We start from the raw sequence: 23,183 nt of genomic DNA, 5'->3' as shown, positions 1-23,183 counted from the left end.
GACCAATATTTGACTTCCCAGTTGTGATGGATTAGCCCTGCAGATGGTATGGTCCATTAGTAGGCCTCCTCTCTGGCTGGACTTGTCACGTGTTGACTTTTTAATTAATTGGAGTGGACCTAAAGGCATTGCATATGCACTATTTTACTTTACTTTAATTTCATTTGGCAGACATCTTTGTCGAAGGCGACATACAACATATTTGACAACAAGCAGTACAATTATTGTAAAGCAGCATTATTGTAAGGTAATCCAAAGCAGACATTGTGTGTGGTCTTGCTAAAAACTTGCAAGCAAGTACAGAACACAATAAATAAATAAAAAAAAGGACGAGTATATAAAAAGAAAATAGAGTCTCAAGACATCAGATGTGGCTAGATCAGTTAAGTCTCTAAAACACTAGCGTTCAAAAGTTTGGGGTCACCCAGACAATTTCATGTTTCTCTTGAAAACTCACACCTTTATTGAACAGTTTTCAGCTGTGCCAACACAGCTGAAAAGCCTTTTAACACAATTAGCTAAATAATGTACCATTAGGACACCGGAGTGATGGTTGCTGGAAATGGGCCTCTGTACAAGTAGATATTACATTAAAAATCTGCCGTTTCCAGACAGAATAGTAATTTACCACATTAATGTCTAGATTGTATTTCTGAATCATTCATGTTATCTTTATTGAAAAAAAGTGCCTTTTCTTTAAAACATATGGACACTTCTAAGTCAAAGTACCGCAGACGGTGGTGTATTTATTTATCCTTATCCCAAGGAAGAATTAGGAAGCAGAGATGAAGCGTCGTTGTTAATGTTGCAGGTCTTAGGGAGGACTTCGGGTCCAGCTCCCCATTTCTGTCCTCTTGTTGCCCAATGTGATCCAACATAGTAATTATCAGTTTTTTTGTGACTTTATTTCTCCCTGAATAAGCGGTAGCATATCAGCTGAGATAAGGACATCCATGAGGATTGTTAAAACACACTCTGAACCTTGAACGTGGGAAAATCAAATTGGTTAGTTGGCCGCCACTGCGTGAGGCAAACCACACACTCCAGTGTCTCCAACCCACTGCCAAAATGTCCCTTATCGGTTGATTTCAACAGACCTTGTTTCTCCCCCAATAGACTTGTTGTTGACACATAACAAATCCACATCCTTTTTTTAATCCCGCCAATAATATTTTGAGTTAAAATAACTAAAGAATGGTGGGAATGCAGAGGGCTAAAGGAAAAAACAAGAAAGTAAAACATCATCAGGAAACAACTCTCTTGGTCACCATCCGTCATTCAAGCTGGGAAGCAACAACTAACTAACTAACTAGACTCTTGATGAAGTGTACGCGCGTCCCTCGTCACCGCCGCAGAGTTCCAGTGTGGACTGATTGCTATGCCTGTGACGTGAAGCGATGACATACGAGAGTGGGAACAACGCACTGTTTGCAAGTGTGAATGAGAAAGCCTGGGAGTCCGGAAAATGGTTTAGGTTTTAGCTCCTTGCAGGATGTAAGCCATAAAAAGCCCAATCACAATTCTTCCTGCTGGCATTGTTTTCCGCACGGATCCTCGTCGTTCAGCGCTGATTGCGCATGTGGCACTAGCGTCATCAAACGCACACACGTCATTTGGAGGTAAAACGATAGCACCAAAGACTAATCCGTTCTTTAAAAAAAAGAGACACAAAATCAAACACTTTTTCTTTTTTAATTAATTAATTGTCTGAATGTTTCTTTACTTCTGGAGAGTAGCGAGTATAAAACTTTAAAAAGACAACGCTAGGCATCTCTACCCATAACGATACATGTTCAAGATGATCTGGGTGTGCCGGACACCTCTACGGGTGAGCTTGAAGCTCTAGCCAGCAACAGGGGGCTCGAGGAACCCCCCCAACACACCTAAAAGGCGAGAGTGTAAAAAATTACATTCAACAGTGACTGCAGCTCTAAAAAGGCAGAAATAAAAATCTTTATAAATAATCTGTTGCAGAACAATTACAAATATATATTAAAATATTTACTGTAGAATAACATAATTGTGTTCTGGTGAGGCTAAGGATAAAAATCAGGGCAACACTCCACCCGGCCTTCTCTGAAGTGGCGATGGGAAAAAGGATGTTGCAAACTTATCGTTCTGCCGTTTTCCAGGTGCAAACTATACTCTCTGGGTGGTCCACTGCCTCGCATTGTCCACTGCCGTGAGTCCACCATACAATCAAAAGAGGTGGGTTCAAGGGTAAAATTGACAGAAAACACCAACGCACGCACGTACACACATACCCATACACACACACACACACACACACACACACATACACACACGTATGTGTACAAACACACTTTTTACAAACACAAATTGAAACGAGCGGTCGTCACACAACAAGTATGCACACACATACACACACACAAAGTGCTTGAAGAGTGCTGATTGGAAAGCTTTTGAAGCAGTGCAATGCATCTGCCTTAGTCTATGTATGCTGCCCCATTCCCCCCCCCTCCCCCCCACATGTCCAGACGCCACGTCTTCACATTCCAAGGTGCAGTCTTAGAAGAAGTAAGGGCCGCCATTTTGGCTCTCAGCCTCCGCCCAAAGTTGTCCGTTTCTTTGGTACGTGGCGGATACATAATTTGCCACTTTCCGTTATGTCCAATAAGCGCGGTGGTAGGGTGGTCAAAAAGTGTTGAATACAATAAATATACAATTAAAGGAAAAAAAAACTCTGTCCAGTTTCTTGGCCAATCAGCTGACGTCTTGCTGGCATGCCTGCGCACCTGACAGGAGGAGGTGCACCTTGCCACGCAGGAAGTTGACGTACACTTGAAGAAGTTCTGTGGCCGTGGATACCCGCCATGTATCTTCCCCGGCCGGGCCACCGTCTGTCGGGACGTACTCCTGGAGGAAAGACACGACCAACACCTCAATGTCATGGTGGACGCCATCGCCAAACACGGCCAGGTTCATACATGTCCCTTTGACAGCAGCGGAATAATGCTACACAGAAAACGACTTCTTTGTTAGCCTGCATTCAACGGAAAACGAAAGATAAAGGTGTAGCTTATATGGGCTAGCACTACACACAACTCAACTGCCACATATCCACCTGCTGTCCTCCACACTCGTAGCTCAGCCCCAAGAGCCAGGCTAGGTGATATAAAGGAAGAACCTGGGTTCTCCAAAGTGCATTGTAAAATCTATCAACAGCCATTAGCACACGATGGAGGAAATGAGTGTCATTGCGTCATCGCTGAGAACGCAAAGCCTCACCTGGAAGTTGAGGCTGCGCAGCACGGCGTTGGTGCTGAGCAGGTTCCGGAGACTGTTGTCTAAGTGGCTCTGCAGCGCTGTGTTGGTGACGGAGCTCTGCAGCAGACTCAGGGCCTGGTGCAACAGCCACAGGCCCGACTGCACCTCCTGTGCTTGGACCTCTGCCTGGAACAACATGGAGTGCATTGGTTTCAGTGTGTAACCTTGAGACAATCCCCTCTGAAATAGATATTTGTATTGACTCATGAGCCTTTTTTATCCAATGCGACTTCTTTCAGTAAACATTACGAGCAGGCTGTATTCATTTATACATATAGGCTGCGGACATGGGGTTCGAACCCGGGAGTCAAACACCACAACCACTACGCATCCACCCTGACACTTGTTTCGTAGGGTTAGGGGTTCGACTTCCAGTGGAGCCACCCGTGTTTAGAATGTATTCACTGATTAAATGCCCCCACCAACTGGCATACATCAGCCTATAAATGCATTAGTTATGTTTTTTTACTTACAGTTTTCCTCTCCCAGATTTCAAAGTCAACTCTGGTTTGGGGAACAGTGACGGACTCGGAGAGACTGCATCCTTCCAAACACGACCGCTGAGCCGGGAGAGAGGACGAGACAGAAAGTGGTGTTATTAGGGTGCACTCACACTAGGCCATCTGGCCGTGGCCGTTGGCCGTTTTCTCACCTAACCGTGCTCAAATGGCCCCATTGTTCTCTGGCCTGCACTCACACTAGGCCATCTGGCCGTGGCCGTTGGCCGTCGCAACTGTGGCCTGGCCACGGTAGGCTCTTGTACATACGTCATCACGTCGTAACACGTCATCACCAAGCGTCCGCTGCATGGACCATAATAAAGTCTGCCGCCAGTCAGAGTTTTAACAACAATGGACAACAACACAGAGAACACAGTTCACACTTTGCTGAGTCTGTTGCTTATTTGGATATATGTTTACCGTTTAATGGGAAAGAAGGCTCGTCGCCTTTATTATGTCCGTGGTCGTCGCATGGACTATACGTCATCCAGCTTAGGTTGCGTAGCCGTGCGTGTGCGCGTGTCGGCTCATTAGCATCTGTACCGTAGCGGCCCGTACCGTAGCAGCATACCTCTCCCAAGTGGCCAAATCGGCCTGGCCTGGCCAGACTGGCCACCCTCACACTGGCAGATTTGAGCACGGTTAGGTGTGAAAACGGCCACGGCCACGGCCAGATGGCCTAATGTGAGTGCACCTATAGTCCCCTAGTTGGATTTCAATATTGAACTGGAAGTAAAACTTTGTGCGTATGTGCCATAAAGGCCGGGAGTTCTAGTGCAAATGGTGTCAGATTAAAACAAGAACAGAACCCATGACTTTGATAGATTTGTTGTAGCTTTGTTGTACTTGCCGTTTTATTAGTCATTGACTTTTCTTTTACCAGGCTATGAGAGAGTCTGGGGAGAGAGGGAGAGGGTTTGTGCATACATGCGTGTTAATGTGTGTGTGGGTGTTTATATGTCTTTGTATGTGTGTGTGTGTGTGTGTGTGTGTGTGTGTGTGTGTGTGTGTGTGTGTGTGTGTGTGTGTGTGTGTGTGTGTTTGTGTGTGTGTTTGTGTGTGTGAGTGCGTGCGTGCATGTTTATGTCTTTGTGCTTGTGTGGGGGCCTTCGTGTTTATGTCCTTCGAGTCCGTTTATGTGTGTGCCTGCGTTTTTATGTGTGTGTGTGTGTGTGTGTGTGTGTGTGTGTGTGTGTGTGTGTGTGTGTGTGTGTGTGTGCCGGCATGTGTGCGTGTGTGTGTGTGTGCCGCCATGTGTGCGTGTGTGTGTGTGTGGGTGCATGTGTGCGTGCCCTCACCATTGCAGTCTCTGCGTCTCTGGCCTCCTTGATGAAGTGGTTGAGGACCCTCAGGTCGCAGATGGGTCTCAGAGGGGAAGGCAGGCAGGGTTGGGTCCACTCTAGCACTATCAACAGCAGGGCAAACAGTCCTGCAATCACACACACACACACACACACACACATAAACACAAACACTAATGTCTCTGCTAACAGATCCCGGCACCAAGATGGTTGTCCTCAACAGGTTAAATCCCCTAAATGTAAATGTAAACACCACGGAGACCACAGACGCCCACAGTCATTAATATTTGTCGATCTTAAATCAATAGAAAGACTGGAGTTCTCTCATGTGCTGTGCCCCCTCAAAGGTTGTCCAACCTTTGAACTGGGTTGTGACAGTAGTCATGTGGATACGTCATTCATTGAACATAAGAATTACAACACAATTTTTCTGTGATTCATTCCATTCTATTTCCATACATTCAACGTATCCCGAATTCCGTAATTACTTATCTGTAGCAGCTAAGCAGGAAAATGTGTCTTCATGCATGCGCTGTCTTTTCAAGGGTTATCTCCAATGAACAGACAAAGTTACCATGATTTATTATCCAATGAAAAAAAGCTTTGCACCCAACAGAGTCTAACCCTTGCAGCAACAATTGCAATAGTAAAACTATTGTAATCAACTGTAATATTTCTATAATAAAGACCGGCCTTCCACAAAGCACATTACTTTCCAAATTTGGGACCTGAACTTTTTTGCTTTTCAGGACCCATGAAGCAACACACACACTAAGATACCTAGAAATAGGTTACACATTTAATTGGTCAGAAATGCAGCCTGGCTATATTCAGACCACATGGCGCCATGGGTCTGTGGAGTTCAGACCTAGGCTCATGCTCACTGAGGATGTCATTTTTTGGGGATCTGAGAAACATACACACACACACACACGCAGGCACACCCGCACGTGCAGACATGCACACACGCACACGCAAGCACACACACACGCACATGCAAGCACACACACACACACACGCACGCACGCACGCACGCACGCACGCACACACACACACACACACACACACACACACACACACACACACACACACACACACACACACACACACACACACACACACACCCACACACTAGGGGTATCACCTGATGTCCCAAGGCGTGCCGGCATCAATTATGTGGGCATGCGATTAGACACACACTTGGTGCTCCGTTTGTGGAACAGAGGCATGCGCTTGGAAAACTAAGCTAGCCAGCCAGCGCTTCTAGTGTTGTGGATCATGTGGGAGATCTGGCCTACTCCGCCACCACCACCCCCCCTCTCCCCGTCTCATGCCATCTCCTGAATGCAGCCTTTCAGAGCCACATGGCTGTGTGACGCAGGCAGACGACATTGGAACACAGCCCAGCTTCTTTTTTTTGGGTGAGGTAAAGGACACTTCAAGGCCTGACAAAAAAACTCAAAGACCCCAGGACAAGACCCGCCCTAAAGAAACCAAACGAGGTTCACATGCACACTTAAGTGCCACGCACGGTGACTAATCATATTAAGGTCCTGAGAAAGGTATTACAGATTTTACAGCTAATGACTTCTGAGTATTCTGTGGAATTAAGTGGTCGGTGCCATTTGGGAGGTTGAAGTTCCTCAAAGGGTTCAGTCATCGTATATCCATGGTGTATAAACACCATTCTTTATGTATCTGGTGAATCCCTGTGAACCGTTGAAGTGTTGGTGCATGCAGACTGCACAGGAGGAATATACTGACAGCAAGGCCTCTTAGGTGTCACAAAAGTACATTGAATGTTCATCGATTTGCCAAGATGTCTCAGTCCCATTATGCTCTAGAAATACATGGCTGAACAGACCTCAGGTATACATGACGGTTACATGTGGTTCAAACTAGATCCCACTCTGAGTGAAGAGGGTTCTCCTGCATCATATGCCCAAAGACCTTCTTCAGATCTCTCAGATCTAACAAAGATAGTGATCCGTGACTCCAACCCTCCCTCAAGTCTTGGTGACGTATTAATAACATACCAAATATATCGTCCCCCTGAGCTCATCTTGAAAACTTCTTTACTAAAAATGTCTTTGCCTTTGCCTTGCCCCCCCCCCTACCACCACAAGTAGCCTACTGATATTCCCAGTCTGGTTTATGGCTTCTAGATAATACACTTCAGCCACTACACAATACAAGCTACCCCCAAGGGAGCACGTCCCAACCCACTGTGCGCAGTCAATAAAGCTGCCTGAGACAGAGCTTCATGTCAACTCCCCTGTAGCCACAGAAGGCCATACTGTGAACAACCCCTATGGGTTTCCATAATCCTAGTTTCATGCTGGAGATTGCAAGTTGTGCAAACTGCCAACTTTTCACAGTTTGCACCTCACTAACATCCTTGCTGGCCATTGTCCAAGGTTGCGAGCGGTGGGTAAAACGTCAGCTAATTATAGTAGGCTTTGGTATCCGTCCAAAAAGGCTGCCTAAAAGTGTGTGACTCAGCATTATCGGCCTCGACCTTTACCATGGACTACGTGAGAATGAATGAATCGCCAGTGTGGAAACACGTGTTCCCAAACACACACAGGTACAGGCTTTAAATTGGTAGGAGATAATGGATGTTGCACGGGAGAAAAATACTGTTGTCTTTGGCTACTGTTCAACACTGGTAGGTTGTAGTCGGATAGCCACATGTAGACATTTAAGTCTCTTTGTTGATTATCTATATTGGTAAATAATAGGTAAATTTTGTGTTGATTATCTAGATATGTAATCATGGTATGAACGTATGTGAACTGCCATTTATGTTCATCATGAAAAGAACATACAAGAAACAGAAATGTGTCTCTGTGTTCATTATCTGTGGTCCGAAAGTGAAGTTTTTGTTTATTAACTATTGTTTGAAGCTGCAGTTTTGTCTCATGTTTATCTACCAAGCCACCTCTATTTGACCTAAAACGATGGCACTTGCTGGGGAGCTTGTTCAATACTGTATAGCCTACATACATGATTCCCTGTTTACAGATTATAACCAACTGCGAGGAACAAGATGGTGAAGGAAACTGCGCTACTCAGCAGAGATATGCTCTCCTGTCGTGTTCGATGAGTCTGTGACTAGACTGTGACTCATCGGTTTCCTAGAAGCGCAAATTCAGGTTCCACGTGCGATTTTGCAAAGTTTCTCCTTCTGCAGAGTTGCGCCTGTATAGCCCAAAATATAGTAGTTAGGCCTATAACGAATAAATGGTTGAGCACATGAGCACATGAGCGAAGGCGGGATACATGGCGCTCCAAACGCGTCATGACAACATTATAAGTTGCATGCAATTTGACTACATTCCACAACCACCGAAATACACCTAAAAACATCAACTGTATCCCACGGCCCCTTTTCCCCCTCTTTTTTGACCAGTGCGATATTGGGAAATCGTATGTATACTGTACAATACTGGATTTAACCGAGCAGAAATCTGAATATATGACGTTAGATGCTACGTATAAGGATCTGCTTGAAAAAGTATATCAAGTTGAGGGCTTTTGGGATAAACAATTATGACATTGTATGGCCTACATATATGGCCCTAACCTGTTTAACAGGAAAAACATAATAGTTTAAAAATAACTGAAATGTCCATTAACAATGGGTTTGAGAATATCCTTTTGAAATAAGTTCTCAATATTATAAAAACGATCGGAGCCAAACCAAAGTGAGTAAATGAAACACTCTTACCTCTAACGATTTTCTGCGACATTCGCAAACAGGTGACACATATTTTAAAAACATTGTGGAATAAATCTGTCGTCTGAACGAAAATCAACCTTTACAGGTCACACCAAAGGAATAAATAGTCCCATCCAATACAAGCACACATCGCCTTGTCCGGGTGATCTGAGCATGAACCTCATGTCCCGGTGGCGAGATAGAGGAATGGTCTCCACTGCAGCCAAACTAAACCTTATATTCGCCTGACCTGAGGTCGGCGACGACGTGATGGCCCGCGGTGCCTTTTACGCGCGCCTTTTACGCACCGCAGCGAGCGATTAATCATTCACTGCCCGAGAGTCCCTAGTCTGTTGAGCCAAGCGCCGACAGAGACACGCAACAAAGAACACCGTTTTATAGAAACATCAAGTGTGTCCACAACTCACTGGTAAACTCCATATCCGTGTGTGCATAGTCCACTTCAGAGGGTCCTCACCGGTGCGCCCATGAGTCCGTCTATCGCCCATTAATTGGAAACGAAGCTCTTTTGTGGATCTTATCCGGTAGGTGTTACTATAAAGTGATGGCGTTCTTTTTTTTATTTATGACTTTGAAAATAAAGTAGCTTTGTTTTGGTGATGACTATCTGAACTACTTCCTCCTCCAAAGCGAAAATATTTTTCTTTTATTGTCATCCAGATAATCTGCATGTCTCCTAACAATTGCCCTAAAAAAGTAAATAATGTCTCCCCAAAAGACGTGCGGTAACTTCCCTCCCATTGTTGTTCTCTGAGTGATCCCCTCAAACGCTCATTTGGTCTGGCATCATGTTCCAGAATTGGCTGGAAAATAAAAAGAAAGGAAACAGGGCAAATCTATCCAACCTAGTACATTGGGTTTATCAAAGTTTTCTGCATCATCATCTACTATACAATCCTAATCAGTGTTTCTATCAAACCAACATCTAGCCCAGATCTTGTGATTGTACAATCATCAGTATTGAATAATAAACTCTTTAACCCATAATACAAAACACCTGATTTCGGCTAGACTCTTAGAAAATTACTCAAAATCACGCAAAGAAGAGGAGCTACTCGTTACAAGTGTGTGTCGAGACATACATCCTGACCTTATACCTGTGTTCCCCTCCCAACTGATGTTTACTGTGTTTATTCTGGGAAACTCTCATTCACCGCGTCCGCTTTGGCCGACCTCTTAACCTCATCCAGGAAGAGGTGAGGAATCCCCCCCCCCCCTTTAAACAATGATGACTTCATCGTAATGCAGAGAGCATATCTCTTTCAAGGAAGTTGACCTCAGGGCCACTGTATAGCGTCAGACACACCGCAATCTTTGAATAGTTTCCTCTTGCTTCCTCGGGTCACAACCACGTGACCACAGCAGTCTCTCCTGTGCCTCTTCCATTGCAAACCCTCGATCAGGAGGGAAGGAAAATCCTTTGACCATAGCGCTACCTTTGCAGGAAACGGACATCAATTCAGGAAGATATAAATGCACAGGTATTTGAGAAATGTTGAGCTTTTTTGTGGCCATTCACTGGTTAGAGTTTTGTGTGATCCTGCCGAGACAACATCGCAGTCGCTCCTGTTCTGCATCCTATTGCCAGCGTCATACAAGGAGACATCAGAAAGGCTGTCCTCAAAAGGGCCCTCCAAGGGCCCTACGCAAGAGGGGAAGCCCTGGATCCTTCCGGGGGTCTACCGGAAGCGGTGACGTCTCCCAACAAAAGACCTGGAGCGGCTTATGTGGACCCAAAGGCCAGCGCACGTCCAATGTTAAATCATTTGTAGGATCATTTGCCCTAATCAGCATTTTCAACGTCCGACGAACAGTCTTGCTCATAATACTAATTATGTATTATGAGTCGGCTACTTTAATGTACTTTAATTAGTGTCATCAGGGACACCTGGGTTTGGTGTTGACCCCTCTGGGAACAGGGTCTATTGTCTGTTGTTTTAATACACCAGGCAGTCCGTCGCCACATCCAATGGTGTGAGCAAGTGGATTGGGATAGAAAGGGCAGAAAGGGCGTCGTGCTCTCATTCAAAAGGAACTTGGTTCGATCGCCTGCTGTCCGTACGGCTCATCCTTAAGCAAGATGCCGAATCTAGAGTCACTGCAACTCGTAAAAACGGTTCAATGTCTAAATGGGTAAAACACATTTGACAAATTATCATTCATCCATATTCTGAAACAAAATGTTTCAACATCCAATGGTGGATGCGGTTCCGTCAACGTAAAACCCAGGTTACCATGGACACTAATCAGAGCTGGGCTCAATTGTGTAGCCAGGCATAGGTAGCAGACTACAGTAGTGTGGGTATCCCATCATTCACCATGGACCCTCTGCCTGTGTACACAAAAGTAGCCTGCTCATAATACATAATTAGTATTATGAGCGACGCCTGTGTTTGTCTGACGATGAAGCCTCCGTGAAAACAGTCCAATATAATACAGCATGGGGCGAGCACCAAGCAAAGATAAATAACCCAAGCATGGAACGCCATTGGCACTGGCCTTTTGTGTGTGTCGCTCTCTCTCTATATATATATATGATCCATAGACAGGTCTCTGTGAGCGTGTGCTTGAGGTCTGAACGCAGTGTGGCCCCTCGTCCTCGTGGTGCAGCGCTGACGTTTGAGCTCTGTTTGCTCTGAGCCCCCAAGGGGGCTGTTTGCTTTCCTCTGGGCCAACATGACAAGGAAAACAGAGAGGTGGGGTGGGGGGACGACGACAAGGTACGTGCTGCGAACCATGCAGCGCAGTGTGTGTATGTGTGGGTGTATGTGTGTGGAAGGGGGAGGGAGGGTCTTGCAGGGAGGGGGGGGGGGGGTTGCCTGGGGTGGTGGGCTCGTCACAGTGACTCCACGTGCAGGAAAGGCAAGCGGCCGTCATATTTGGGATGAGGTGGGGGTGGGTGAACCCAAAGTCTCCTGCTCTCTCTCACACTCATGCACGCACACACAAACACACCCATACATTAATACATACATATGTATGTAAAGACACACACACACACACACACACACTTACATTAATACATGAATACGTATGTACAGACAGACACACTGCAGACACAATCACACACATGCTGCATGCAGACACAAAAGTGTGCTCGCCCTACCTACATATGCCCACGTGCATGTTTTACACATGAGCAAACAGCGCACACACACACACGCACACACCTACAATCGCAAATGCAGACAGGGGTCAACATTTGAAACAGCTGGGTCAGAGAGAGTTCACATGATAGTCAATAGATGCCAGGAAAGTCTTTGTTTGGAAAAGGGTTAGGTGCACTTTCGTGTGTGTGTGTGTGTGTTCTGGTGTTCATGTGTGGGTGTCTGGTAGGCTGGCGCGCCACAAGACAGGAAAGATTAGGGGGACATAAGAATGTAGTGAGGATGGGGGAGGGGGGGGGGAGGATGCCGGGGGGAAACAGGAGCCGACCCTCTCGGAAGTCATTGTTCTCCGAGGCGTCCGCGACACAGGCTCCACCGCGGCCGCCGGCGTGGTCACCTGGTGTGTGTGTGTGTGTGTGTGTGTGTCTGTGTGTATGTGTCCGTCTGTCTGTCTGTCTACCTGTCTGCCTGTGTGTGTGCGATGTGTGTATTTGCGCACGTACGATATAGTATTTTGTGTGTGTAAGTGGGTGTGGGGGTGTGTGGGGGGGGGGGGGGAGAACACGTAGAGCACCGTCCGGCTGGCTGGCTTCACAGTCTTTGTTGTAGCTCTGTTTACTTTCTTTGTGGCGGAATCCTTCATATTCCGCCTGACTCTGCATCACTTGTGACTCTGTGGTGAATCATAACTTTCCACATCGGCATTGCGTAGCGGACGGCAAAGACCCCCCGTGTGTGCGCAGTTTGACTGACATCAAACCCAGCGCCACGATGACACCCTTCCGTGCCTCCTCCACCTCATTGTATCAAAGCCAGATAACCCAAAATCGTCCGCCTCGCAGTGGTTCGACTTTTGAAAATGAGAGGCTAGGAAAATATGGGATAAGGGATATAAATGCTGTGCAGTACTGCAGAAGGCCGTAAACCGCGCCTCCTGCCTTTGCCCTCCTGCATGGCACTGGGAACTGTACCACCGGCTGCAGTTCTAGCGCTACTTGATGACCACATAATGTTGGTTGCCAGGGCTACCAGCATGGACGTTTAAGATCATAGAAGACATACTGACACAAAACGATAATGCAGCGGCACGGTAGAAATATAAATATCCTACTTAATTCAAACTTGTTGCTATCCCTCCCTCCTTCTCTCCCATATCTATCCCATATCTCCCATAGCTGTGCTATTCTAGGCGCGGTGCTATCTCAGCCAGTCACCCTCTCCCTCTTCCATCCTTTCATTCGTTATCCTCCGCTTCCGATAAGGTGTTACACCAGGGCGTCGGCACTGGGCTATTTTCAGGTAATCTTCTTTCGGAGTAACCTTTTACCATAACACACTTCAGACTCAATTTCCTGGCTGCCAAGGAGGTACACAAAGTCCTTATAATGAAGAGCTTCTCACCGCACAAAAGGGTTGTCTATGGCCATGGTAGTTTATAATAATGAGCATAGCTATGTTTGGAGACAAACATAGCATATGCATAAACTGTAAAAATACTGCAAAAAAGAGATTGAACCGTATATTTAATTGTTGGGGTGATATTGATGAGTTAAAGTCGGGATGATTATTGGGATAATACAGGCTTCCTGATAGGCTAAGCTGACAACCCATGTGCCATGACAAACTCGAAAAGTGGTTGTGTCCAAGAGAGGAACTATAGATGTATATAGGATGAATGGGGCTGACCTGGGCTGACCTCGTCTGGCTGCACCATGATAAGTGTGTGTTTCTCTACCTCACGGGGACCCAGATTCAAACCCCTCACCTCTATTGTTATGAATAACCCCAGGAGGAGCCTCTGGATACCCACTGCAAACTGTAGCCCACATTACGCACATCCCTGTGTGTGTGTGACTGATCAGGCGCTGGATATATATAGACACGTAAGATATATGTAGACAGGTTTGACCTCTTGAGACTGCATGGCCTGGCATGGTGTGGATGGGTGCTAGTCGTATTGCTTGTTTGGGGGGGGGGGGGGGTGATGATCAACTATTCATATTCCCGGGCTTTGTGTACATTCTACATTTCTACAGACATTTGTGGAAAAAGACAAATAAGGATAACAGTGAACACCCTGACGCTTGTGGACAAATCGCCAACAAAGTTGATTTACAATTAGTTTTATTTAGCATTTGAGAAATACTTGAAGACAGGCCATTGCCACGATCTGTTTAAAGCCTTGGTGAGGGCCAGCCTATTGTTCGACAATAAGAAGAAAAACTCGTTTTTTTTACCACATTGGAATTCTATCCAAATGTTTTTTGTCAGCCATGAAAGATTTGTTACAAATACTTGTTCCAACACCATACCAACCACACATTCACACCCTCATCTCACTGTGATGTACATTATTGATGCGGTGGTGTTGGCTCGAAGCTGACGACCGGCGGGGGGCCGTGTTGGGACCCGGGCCACGCCACACCCAAACGGGGGCCGCAGTTTGGACTCCTCTGAGCATGACCGGGATCCGGCCACTTCAGTGGGACCGGTCGAGGTGCTGCAAGGGCCACACTGTCGCTCGCACCACCCGCTCCCCCCCTGAAACAGTCATGAATATACGGCCTGTTGAGCCCTTTGAGACTGTACCTGTGATTAAGGTCTATACAGATAAAATGGGACTTATTTAATAAAGTTAAAAAAAAAAAATTGACCTCTCACTCTATGCACAAAATATACAAAATATAAATTGAATATTAAATTCTAAATAAATAAAAAGTAAAACATGGAATACAAAAATAACTAATAGAAACAGATAAAGTAAAGATACTTGGGTATTTACAATGCGGAGGACGTTCTCTCTCGCTCTCTGCGTCTGAACAGTTGTTAGAGTTACAACACGCACAGATCTCCACGCTGCCTTCAGCCGGGCACCAGCTGAAGAGGGGAGGAGGGTGTGAGGAAAGGCGGGGAGGTCTTCATGTGAGGAAGAGCCTGACGAAAAGGTCCCCTCAGAAGGTGCAAAGCTTATGTTTCAGAGTTTGCCATGAAATGTATTTTGTGCTTGTGCTTGTGCGTGCGTGCGTGCGTGCGTGCGTGCGTGCGTGCGTGCGTGCGTGCGTGCGTGCGTGCGTGTCCACCTGAAGGTTGGGCTGTGGAAGAAGCAGGCCTTGTTCTGAGAGTCAGGTGCCTTTGTAGCCAGAGTGGCCCTAAGGTGACAGCTGATGTACATCTGAAACCACAAAGCACAGCAGTGGGAGCCCATTTCAAATCAGCTCCCTTATAGGACCGAGATTGCAAACTGAGTGACGACAGATAAGGGCCATCAAGGAGCGGGGAAAAGGCGGCCGTCGCACACAGCGAGATTACGGTCATTGGCAGTGAGAGGTCCTCGACTACTTCTGCAATCACGCTTACCGCAGAGAGGTGTCACATGGATATCATGTGTGATATCACAAGTGGACGTGTTCACTCAACAAGCACTTATTGTATGTTGTGCGTCCTGGCACTTAATGTACGCACTTATTGTATGTTGTGCATCCTGGCACTTAATGTACACACTTATTGTATGTTGTGCGTCCTGGCACTTAATGTACGCACTTATTGTATGTTGTGCGTCCTTGCATTTTATGTACGCACTTATTGTATGTTGTGCGTCCTGGCACTTTATGTACGTACTTATTGTAGTTTGTCGACCTAGCACTTAATGTTCGCACTTATTGTTATGTTGTACGTCCAGGTAAAAAAAACAAAAACAGAACCAAGTTGGGTAGCGTCTTATCCTAACCATCCTTGTTGTCTACGCTGATTGGGTTAACGTAGTGATTGTTGGTGCTTGGCACTTTGTTCTATGAACATCCTTACTTTACCGACAGTGATATATTGTTTCCCTTTGTTCTGACAAATGTACTTATTGTAAGTCGCTTTGGGTAAAGGCATCTGCTAAATGCCCTGAATTAAAATGGTCCGGGTGTCCAGCCCAGAACGCTGAGCCATTACCTGGATCCCAGAGTAGTGCAGGAAGGGGAAGGCGGGGATACTGAAGAGGAGCCGGTCGTCTCGCCTCCTTGGTAGAAACGCAGATGAGGAGCCCGGAACTAAACTGTCCATGAGGCAGCTGTGATGGTACACACACGCACACACACACACATACACACACACACACGACAGTGGGTCATTTGGTCGAGGGTTGACGGTAAGGGAACAAATCAAATCACAATTAATGCTAATCACGATACTTTTGTTCTACTGTGTAAAACGCTGCCGACTCTGACAACCAATTCAAACCCAAGTGCCCCGAGTCAAGTGTCCGTGCAGGGGATTCAATAAAGTTCTAGATAGTCTTCCTTAGGAGGCTGTGGTCCTTCTGTGCAGCAGGCTACTGCAGATCTCCTAGTTCTCCTAGTCTGTGGTAGCCAGCACACTGTTCTTCGCTGCGAGGTGCCTGGGAGGAGGCCACACCAAGCATGGGGAGGGAGTCCCACTCTGTGGTCGGACTACAACCGGACAGTTTGGAGGCAGTGATTGAGAGGAGGATGAGGGACACAATTCAGACATTCCTGGAGCGCCCCTCCCCTCAATGATGAGCAGATGGGACGCCCCTTCAGCCTCAGGAAAGTACCCCCCTAGGTGCAGAATGGAGCGGTTCAGGGGGTCCTTTGAGCCAAGAAACGTCAGCCTTCATAACAGTGGCTGAGACCCCAGTTGTTTCCCTAGCTGGCACTTGTGTGTTCTTCCTCCCCCCGGTTATAACTAACGTTTTATCTACCCGACTGACCCGTGATTATTGATGAATTCGTAGCCAGGGGATTCAAGGGGTTCGGGGCTGGATGACGCAACACAGTGGTCGACGTACACCCTGAGCGATGTGTGTTGCGGGGCCTCCACACCTGCCTCGAGGAACACCGTCTCCCCCTGCTGGTTAGTGGAGGAACTACGTGGAGCGGTGAAGCCTTCTGCGGCAAAGGACACAGACGTACAGGAGGTTTCTGTAAACAAGTATTACATAGGCCTACTGGTGGTAGTCTGTTATGAAACGATATTGAACTGGGTCGAGAGTTCTGTGGAATTATGTCCTTAATGCTAAATTATTTTTTATTTTACGAATAACATTTGTTCCAAAACAATCTGTTGGTAAAATTAAATATGTATGAGAAAAAATGTGTGTAGAGATACAGCCTATAGTCACAATAAAAAGAAAATTGCAAATGGAAATTAAGTATTATTTATTTTTGTAATTTTTGTAAAAAACATATAATAAAACTTTGTAAAAGAGAAAAGTACTGCTCTCTTTCCCGGCTATGGAACATGAACCAGTGTTCCCAGTGACCTATATCGGCCTTTAGTCTTTTCACCTGTCATGGTGCGAAGGGAAAAGTGCAGCAGTCCGTAGGCGCTGGTAGTGGCAGTCATGGGCAGCCATTTGGGGGTCAACGGCTGTCCACTCACCATCTGCCTTCTGAATGCATCGTTGTTACAGAGGGGCTATACATTGGGGACCGGTGGCAATCGCCCTATATCATCAGCCTCAACGACTGCAACCTGTCCCCTGATTGGGAATCTGCCTCACCTCTTGTAATGGCACTCAACGGGTATGAGAGTGGTGACATGGTTTAGCATCAGACTTCCTCTAGTGGTTGAGGGAACCGCAGGACACAGCACCAGATGGTTGTAATAGATAAGCCAATCGCCATCCACCTGGGTGTGAATGATTATAAAACAAATGTATAGAATTACGTCATTAATTGACTCAAAAAAAAAAATTGTGCCACAAATTTGGCCTTGGATTAGAACAAGTAGAGAAACACCCCCTATTGGATACATGCCGCCAACAGTGGCATATTTTCACATAAAATAAGTAGTAAATTGTGATCAGAAACGGGCCTATTCATCAATTGAATGTTTAATCAATGTATAACATTTACGTTATGCAATTGACCAGGCCTATGTTTTGTTTGAACTTATCTGAAAAAAAAAAAAAAAGGTAATACAATTAACTAGAACTGCAAGCAGTTATGCAGGGGTCCAAGAAATGTGCATTGAAAAAAAAAAAAAAAAGGTAATAAAATTAATAAAGAATCGACTTTGTTTTTTCACTCGTTTCTTACTGTGGACTCGGTCCCGCACTCCTTAAGTCTAGCGTCGATGACCATCTCAGACTTGGGACCAGGTCTGGGTCCACTCCACGTCGCCCTGCAGGACTCTTTGGGCGCTTTGTCGCCCAGTTGAAGACACTTGCGTAAGAATGGGATTCTATTTCCAAAAAAAAAACTCTCGTTTTGCCGATATCCGCATCTTGGTTTCTTCACATTTTATCTCGAGTCCAGCGTATTGTCCTATTTTCAGATCACTTTGGTCTGCAATCAAACCACCCTGCACAAATCTCAAAACTATCATACATAGAAAATAGTTCGACGTCGACATCTCTGTTTCGTTGGAGAAAAAAACATCCAAGTCCATCAAATGCATACACACAACAGGTGTCCTTATCAGACAACATGAGCGACAGAAAACCATGTAGCATCCACAAAACCGGAACTTAAGATCGTTGCGAGGTCTCCACACGGACTAATAACAAATCAACTCCACAGTTGTTTAACAGACACACCGAACCCTAACGCTGACTATAATCGTACGAAAATAAGGTTAACCGAGATGAACAACACAGCAGCAATCGACTGGGGGACAGATCACAACCAGGGTTTGACTAACGGGTCCGAGTCCTTACTGAGACGGGTCCACTCCGGGCTCGATCCGCCGGATTCGAGATGCTCCATAGTGAGCGGAGACTACCTCTACTACCACTACGGCTGTGACGGCCAGGACGACCGAGGCTGGGGATGCGGCTACCGCACGGTGCAGACCATGGCCTCCTGGCTGTGCTTCAGCCGTGAGTCAGGTCGACCCCCTCCGAGCCTCCCGGACATCCAGCAGGCCCTGGTCTCCATGGGCGATAAAGAGGACTCGTTTAGGGGGTCCCGGGGATGGATCGGGACGTTTGAAGCGTCGCTCGTTCTCGACTTCTTCTACGACGTGCCGTGCAGGGTGGTGCATGTGCGGGGTGGCGGTGCGGAGCTGGAGGAGGTGGCCGTCCAGGAGCTCCATCGGCACTTTGAGACGCACGGGTCCCCGGTGATGATGGGAGGGGACAGGGACAACTCGTCTAAAGGGATACTGGGAGTGTGTAGTGGGAAGCATGGGAGCAGTGTTTTGGTAGTTGACCCGCACTACTACGGAAAGCCGCTGGAGAAAACTGAGTTGCAAACGCACGGTTGGGTTCGTTGGATAAAAGTTTCGTCCCTTGACCAATGCTCTTTTTACAATTTGTGTCTTCCACTCACTGGGAAGAGACACGTTTAATGGCTCGCTCACTTGTAGGCCCGCAGTAAAGGAGATACGGCGCCACGGTGTGGCCAAGAGAGTTGTTGCACTAATGTACCGCACAGATGTAGAGAAGCGATTTTGTTCAAGCTTTTTATAAAGTTATTTAACAAATAATGTATAAGTCTCCTGGAATATCACAGGTCTCTCTTGTGCTATTCATTAAGACCAAAATAAATCTGATATTCATTTCGGTGTTATCTTTGTTTCATGTCATTGAATTATAAAATCAATATAAACTAGAACTGCAAGCAGTTATGCAGGGGTCCAAGAAGTGTGCATTTCGCCGGCACAACGCGACAAGAAATGTGCGCTTCGCCGGCACAACGCGAAGCATAAGTCAGTGAAGCGTTTTCGCGGCGAAATTTTGTAGAAGATATACAATTTCCTCGTTTATTGCGCCCCCTAATGGCGAAATTTTCCGAAATTTTTATCGAACGACATTAAGGTTAGCACCAACATGTGTGTAAAATGTGGACTCGATCCGATGTCTAACTTTGGATTTCTTTGGATTTTTGATATTCCACGTCTAATTTAGCTAATAAACCAATATTCAAAACGCTACCGTTTCGTCGTCGAAGGACAGATTAAAAAAGTGTTTCATGCATTCTTTGCGTGTGCGTCTGACGATGTTGTGTGCAAAGTTTGGTGTTGATCGGGCGAGAAATGTGGGAGGAGTAGCGAAAAAACTGTTTTGCGTTTTTCGCGATTTTGCGAAAAAAAAATCTAGACGCAAATGGGCGTGGCCTAGGCCAAAAGATGCAGCAGACTCCAGTGCATCTGTGTGTACAAGTTTTTGGACTCTGGGAGGTTTGGTGTGGGAGTTATAGCCCCAAACGCGTATTCCTTGGTATAGCGCCACCTAGGGACCGGCGTGTCTGGATTTTGTTATCTGAGTAGCGGTGCCGATTCTGGATCTAGTCATGTAATTGGCGCGTGTGCACCATTTATGGTTTGGGCTGTGGTTCCACTTTCACGGGGAGGTAGTATAAAAATCCTTACAAAAACAATAGGGATCCAACCTGTTGGCTTGGACCCCTAAAAATAATGTATCGTATTTATATAGCACTTATGGAGAGAGAGAGAGAGAGAGAGAGAGAGAGAGAGAGAGAGAGAGAGAGAGAGAGAGAGAGAGAGAGAGAGAGAGAGAGAGAGAGAGAGAGAGAGAGAGAGAGAGAGAGAGAGAGAGAGAGAGAGAGAGAGAGAGAGAGAGAGAGAGAGAGAGAGAGAGAGAGAGAGAGAGAGAGAGAGAGAGAGAGAGAGAGAGAGAGAGAGAGAGAGAGAGAGAGAGAGAGAGAGAGAGAGAGAGAGAGAGAGAGAGAGAGAGAGATTATCCGCTACCGTTATTACGCCGACTACCTCTCCTGCTGTGGGTTTGGTAAACCCCTTTCCTAACTGAGATCGCTCTGATGCATTTATTTTTTTCAACAGTTTCTTAATACTTTTTTTGATTTGTTGTCTGGAATGTGTGTAAAATATGAAATTATTGCATAAACTATAACTAAGATGCGTAAGTATATGGCGTAAACCCCATACGATCTATGTTAACCATTTTATTTGATTGTGTGTTATAGACTATCTTAATGAATGCATTTTTTAATTCCAAATCGTATTGGAAGCAGGGTACCCAACCTATATAATGACTTTACACGGTAACACTTGGTACTGTTAAAGTTCTCCTTTTTTTATTGATTCCAACGACCATTAAAAACACCCTGGGTTCAAATAATATCACGATAAATTGGCCCGTGGAATCATGGTGGTGTGATCCTTCTCCACGCTAGCCGCCTGACATGCAGTCATTGTGAAAGAGCTGGAAGTTGTGGTTCACCGCCATCCTGCCAGCGAGGAACTTCTCCAGGCTCTTCAGCGGCACCTCCAGCACCTGGCTGTGGGCCTGGTCGTTGGGGCCGTACGCCGCGAACGCCGGGAACTTGTAGCGCTCAGAGTACGGCGCGTTGCGGTCGAAATTGGCACAGCAGTAGGCCGACCACACGTAGTCGGGGACGGCCACCCGGTCCACGTTCCCCCTGCGGACGGTGGTGCCGGAGTCGGTCACCCCCGTCACCACGAAGGCCCGCCCGCCGCAGAAGTTGTTGAGGCGCTTGCGGATGAGCCACTGGTGCTGCGCCCAGGACCCCGCCAACTCCCTGGTCTGGGGGACCACGTTGGTGAGGGTGTAGGTGGAGGCCTTGTCCGAGGGGTCCGCCTGGTGGCCAACAGGGTTCAGCTGGCCCCGCTCGTACCGGATGGCCTCGGCATAGTCCTCCAGCGTGGCCTGGCTGTCCTCCAGGTCCGGGGGGGTGTAGGCGGAGGAGGACTGGCCAAAGGGCGTCATGTTGCTGCTACCCTTGTCTGAAACCAGCTGGAAGAGGGGGGTGGGGGAGACATCACGACATGGGAAGCAAGTGGAGAGTGAAACATTTATAATGCATAAGAATATGGGAGTTTCGGTCTTCCCAGACAAGGTGAGTAGACTCATTTCGCATTTCTTTTCTTAAGGTATTTTTCCTTGCCATTGGCTAGTATCAGCCAACTTAATAATACTGTAATGCCCACCGGCAATTGGCCTGCTCAAGACGTGGTAACCTTTCCGTATTGCTTCCTGTCCGGTTGTGAGATGAATGAAAGCAGTCGATTGCTGGTAGAGGCATCTAAATGGTTAGACCTAACCTCCCTCTTTGTCATTGCCCCTAAACCGGCCAGTACTGCTGGAAATCTGTCTGAAGGGAAGGGGGGCCTGAGCCCCTCTCCAAATGTATTGTTGCCCTCGGCTAATCATGCCACCTCTGTGAGCATGTTGGGAGAAGGGCCGGTAACGGATAATTGTTTTGCATTTGGACTGCAGTACCCATGGGTATCAATGTTACATAATGTGCGTTTAAGAGGAATTCCATGAAACTGTATTTTGATTTTCAAGTTCTTTGCCGAGTCATGTCCTTGCCAAATCGGATATGTGGTACATTGGCAATCTCCAACCCTATTTGCTTTGCCTGATGTGGTAACAGTGTGTCATAGTTGAATAACCTATTCAACGAAATCCAACCAAACCAAAAAAACACTTAAACTGACAGCAACCCCCAAAAAGATACACAAGAGTGCTCTCCCTGGACTCCAGCGCAGAGCGGTCACCTGAGGCTCAAACATCCAGGGTAAGTCCAACGTCTTCTCCCCGTCGGACTTCTTGAAGGTGTAAGCTGAATAGATGGGGATGTGTCTGCGGGCATCATAGAGAGTGACGTAGCGGGGCTGGTCCTCGTAATGCTGGCAGATCTTCGTGAAGGAGTCGGAGCTGAGGTAGCCGCGGGGCGGGGTGCCCATGTAGAGGAAGTCCTTGCAATGCTGGACCTGGTTGAAGTCCCCCACCACCGCCGCCCGCCCCGCCGGCAGCAGCAGCAGCATCGGGAGCAGCAAGGAGCGCAGCAGGTGGTCGACGGCTGGCGAGCGAAACGCGCAAGCACCGCGCTCTGGTACAGGCATCACGACCACAGAGTTTTTTCTCTGTGTCTTACCATGGGGTTCGATGGCTCAACTCGCAAAACGAACGCCGCCACTCCACAAGGTGTTCTCTAATCGGGAGATTGTTATGCAAACCAACGTACTCCTCATGCACCTTTACAGCCATCCAGCCCACTTGCCACTCGAGTGCAGTTACATCTGTGAGATTGTAAAGGAAGTACTTGCAATGCTGAACGTGGTTGAAGTCCCCCCCCACCCCGCCGCCCACCACCGCGTGCCCACCCCTGAGGCAGAGCAGCATATGTGGTCCGACGTGCAAGCACCGCGCTCTGGTAGGGCATGCCTACCACAGAGGGTTTTTTGGTTGAATCCTCTTCGCCCTATTTATTTCTTTATTTATTCTCTTTTACACCTTATAATTACACACCATTAAGCCTACCATGACGCAGTGGCATCACTAGGCTGT

At 46.9% G+C, this 23,183-nt stretch overlaps 4 protein-coding genes across 7 annotated transcripts; 1 reads left to right on the top strand and 3 right to left on the bottom strand.

Annotated features, from left to right (window-relative positions):
* Window positions 1–142: 142 nt before the first annotated feature.
* Window positions 143–9,303, bottom strand: epoa (erythropoietin a). 3 transcript variants are annotated; one of them, XM_030337994.1, is made up of 5 exons: window positions 9,239–9,303; window positions 5,087–5,217; window positions 3,762–3,848; window positions 3,250–3,414; window positions 143–2,877 (listed from the first exon to the last, which is right to left on the bottom strand). In XM_030337994.1, the coding sequence occupies exons 1-5, from the start codon at window positions 9,249–9,251 to the stop codon at window positions 2,725–2,727; spliced, it is 549 nt and encodes a 182-aa protein (XP_030193854.1). In that variant the 5' UTR covers window positions 9,252–9,303; the 3' UTR covers window positions 143–2,724. The 3 variants fall into 3 exon arrangements, with proteins under 3 accessions (XP_030193854.1, XP_030193852.1, XP_030193851.1); XM_030337992.1 differs by lacking the exon at window positions 9,239–9,303 and adding an exon at window positions 8,820–9,047; XM_030337991.1 differs by lacking the exon at window positions 9,239–9,303 and having other exon boundaries at window positions 5,087–6,126.
* Window positions 9,304–14,045: 4,742 nt separating this feature from the next.
* On the bottom strand, window positions 14,046–18,446 carry LOC115529898 (zona pellucida sperm-binding protein 3). Of its 2 annotated transcripts, none has more exons than XM_030339045.1 (8): window positions 17,986–18,446; window positions 17,448–17,575; window positions 17,233–17,336; window positions 16,656–16,833; window positions 15,878–15,995; window positions 15,019–15,110; window positions 14,721–14,815; window positions 14,046–14,479 (listed from the first exon to the last, which is right to left on the bottom strand). In XM_030339045.1, the coding sequence occupies exons 1-8, from the start codon at window positions 18,028–18,030 to the stop codon at window positions 14,418–14,420; spliced, it is 822 nt and encodes a 273-aa protein (XP_030194905.1). In that variant the 5' UTR covers window positions 18,031–18,446; the 3' UTR covers window positions 14,046–14,417. The 2 variants fall into 2 exon arrangements, with proteins under 2 accessions (XP_030194905.1, XP_030194906.1); XM_030339046.1 differs by having other exon boundaries at window positions 16,656–16,830.
* On the top strand, window positions 18,433–19,458 carry ufsp1 (UFM1-specific peptidase 1). The gene has a single exon (XM_030339047.1). It carries the CDS (start codon window positions 18,533–18,535, stop codon window positions 19,235–19,237), a length of 705 nt encoding a protein of 234 aa, XP_030194907.1. The 5' UTR covers window positions 18,433–18,532; the 3' UTR covers window positions 19,238–19,458.
* A 1,463-nt stretch (window positions 19,459–20,921) lies between these two features.
* LOC115529989 (endonuclease domain-containing 1 protein) lies at window positions 20,922–22,961 on the bottom strand. The gene is made up of 2 exons (XM_030339146.1): window positions 22,391–22,961; window positions 20,922–21,623 (listed from the first exon to the last, which is right to left on the bottom strand). The coding sequence occupies exons 1-2, from the start codon at window positions 22,736–22,738 to the stop codon at window positions 21,039–21,041; spliced, it is 933 nt and encodes a 310-aa protein (XP_030195006.1). The 5' UTR covers window positions 22,739–22,961; the 3' UTR covers window positions 20,922–21,038.
* Window positions 22,962–23,183: the final 222 nt, after the last annotated feature.

This window comes from Gadus morhua, chromosome 17, assembly GCF_902167405.1.
Source record: "Gadus morhua chromosome 17, gadMor3.0, whole genome shotgun sequence".
NCBI lineage: Eukaryota > Metazoa > Chordata > Actinopteri > Gadiformes > Gadidae > Gadus > Gadus morhua.
The sequence above is the reverse complement of the archived record's forward strand: the minus strand, read 5'-3'. Positions and strand labels throughout refer to the sequence as shown.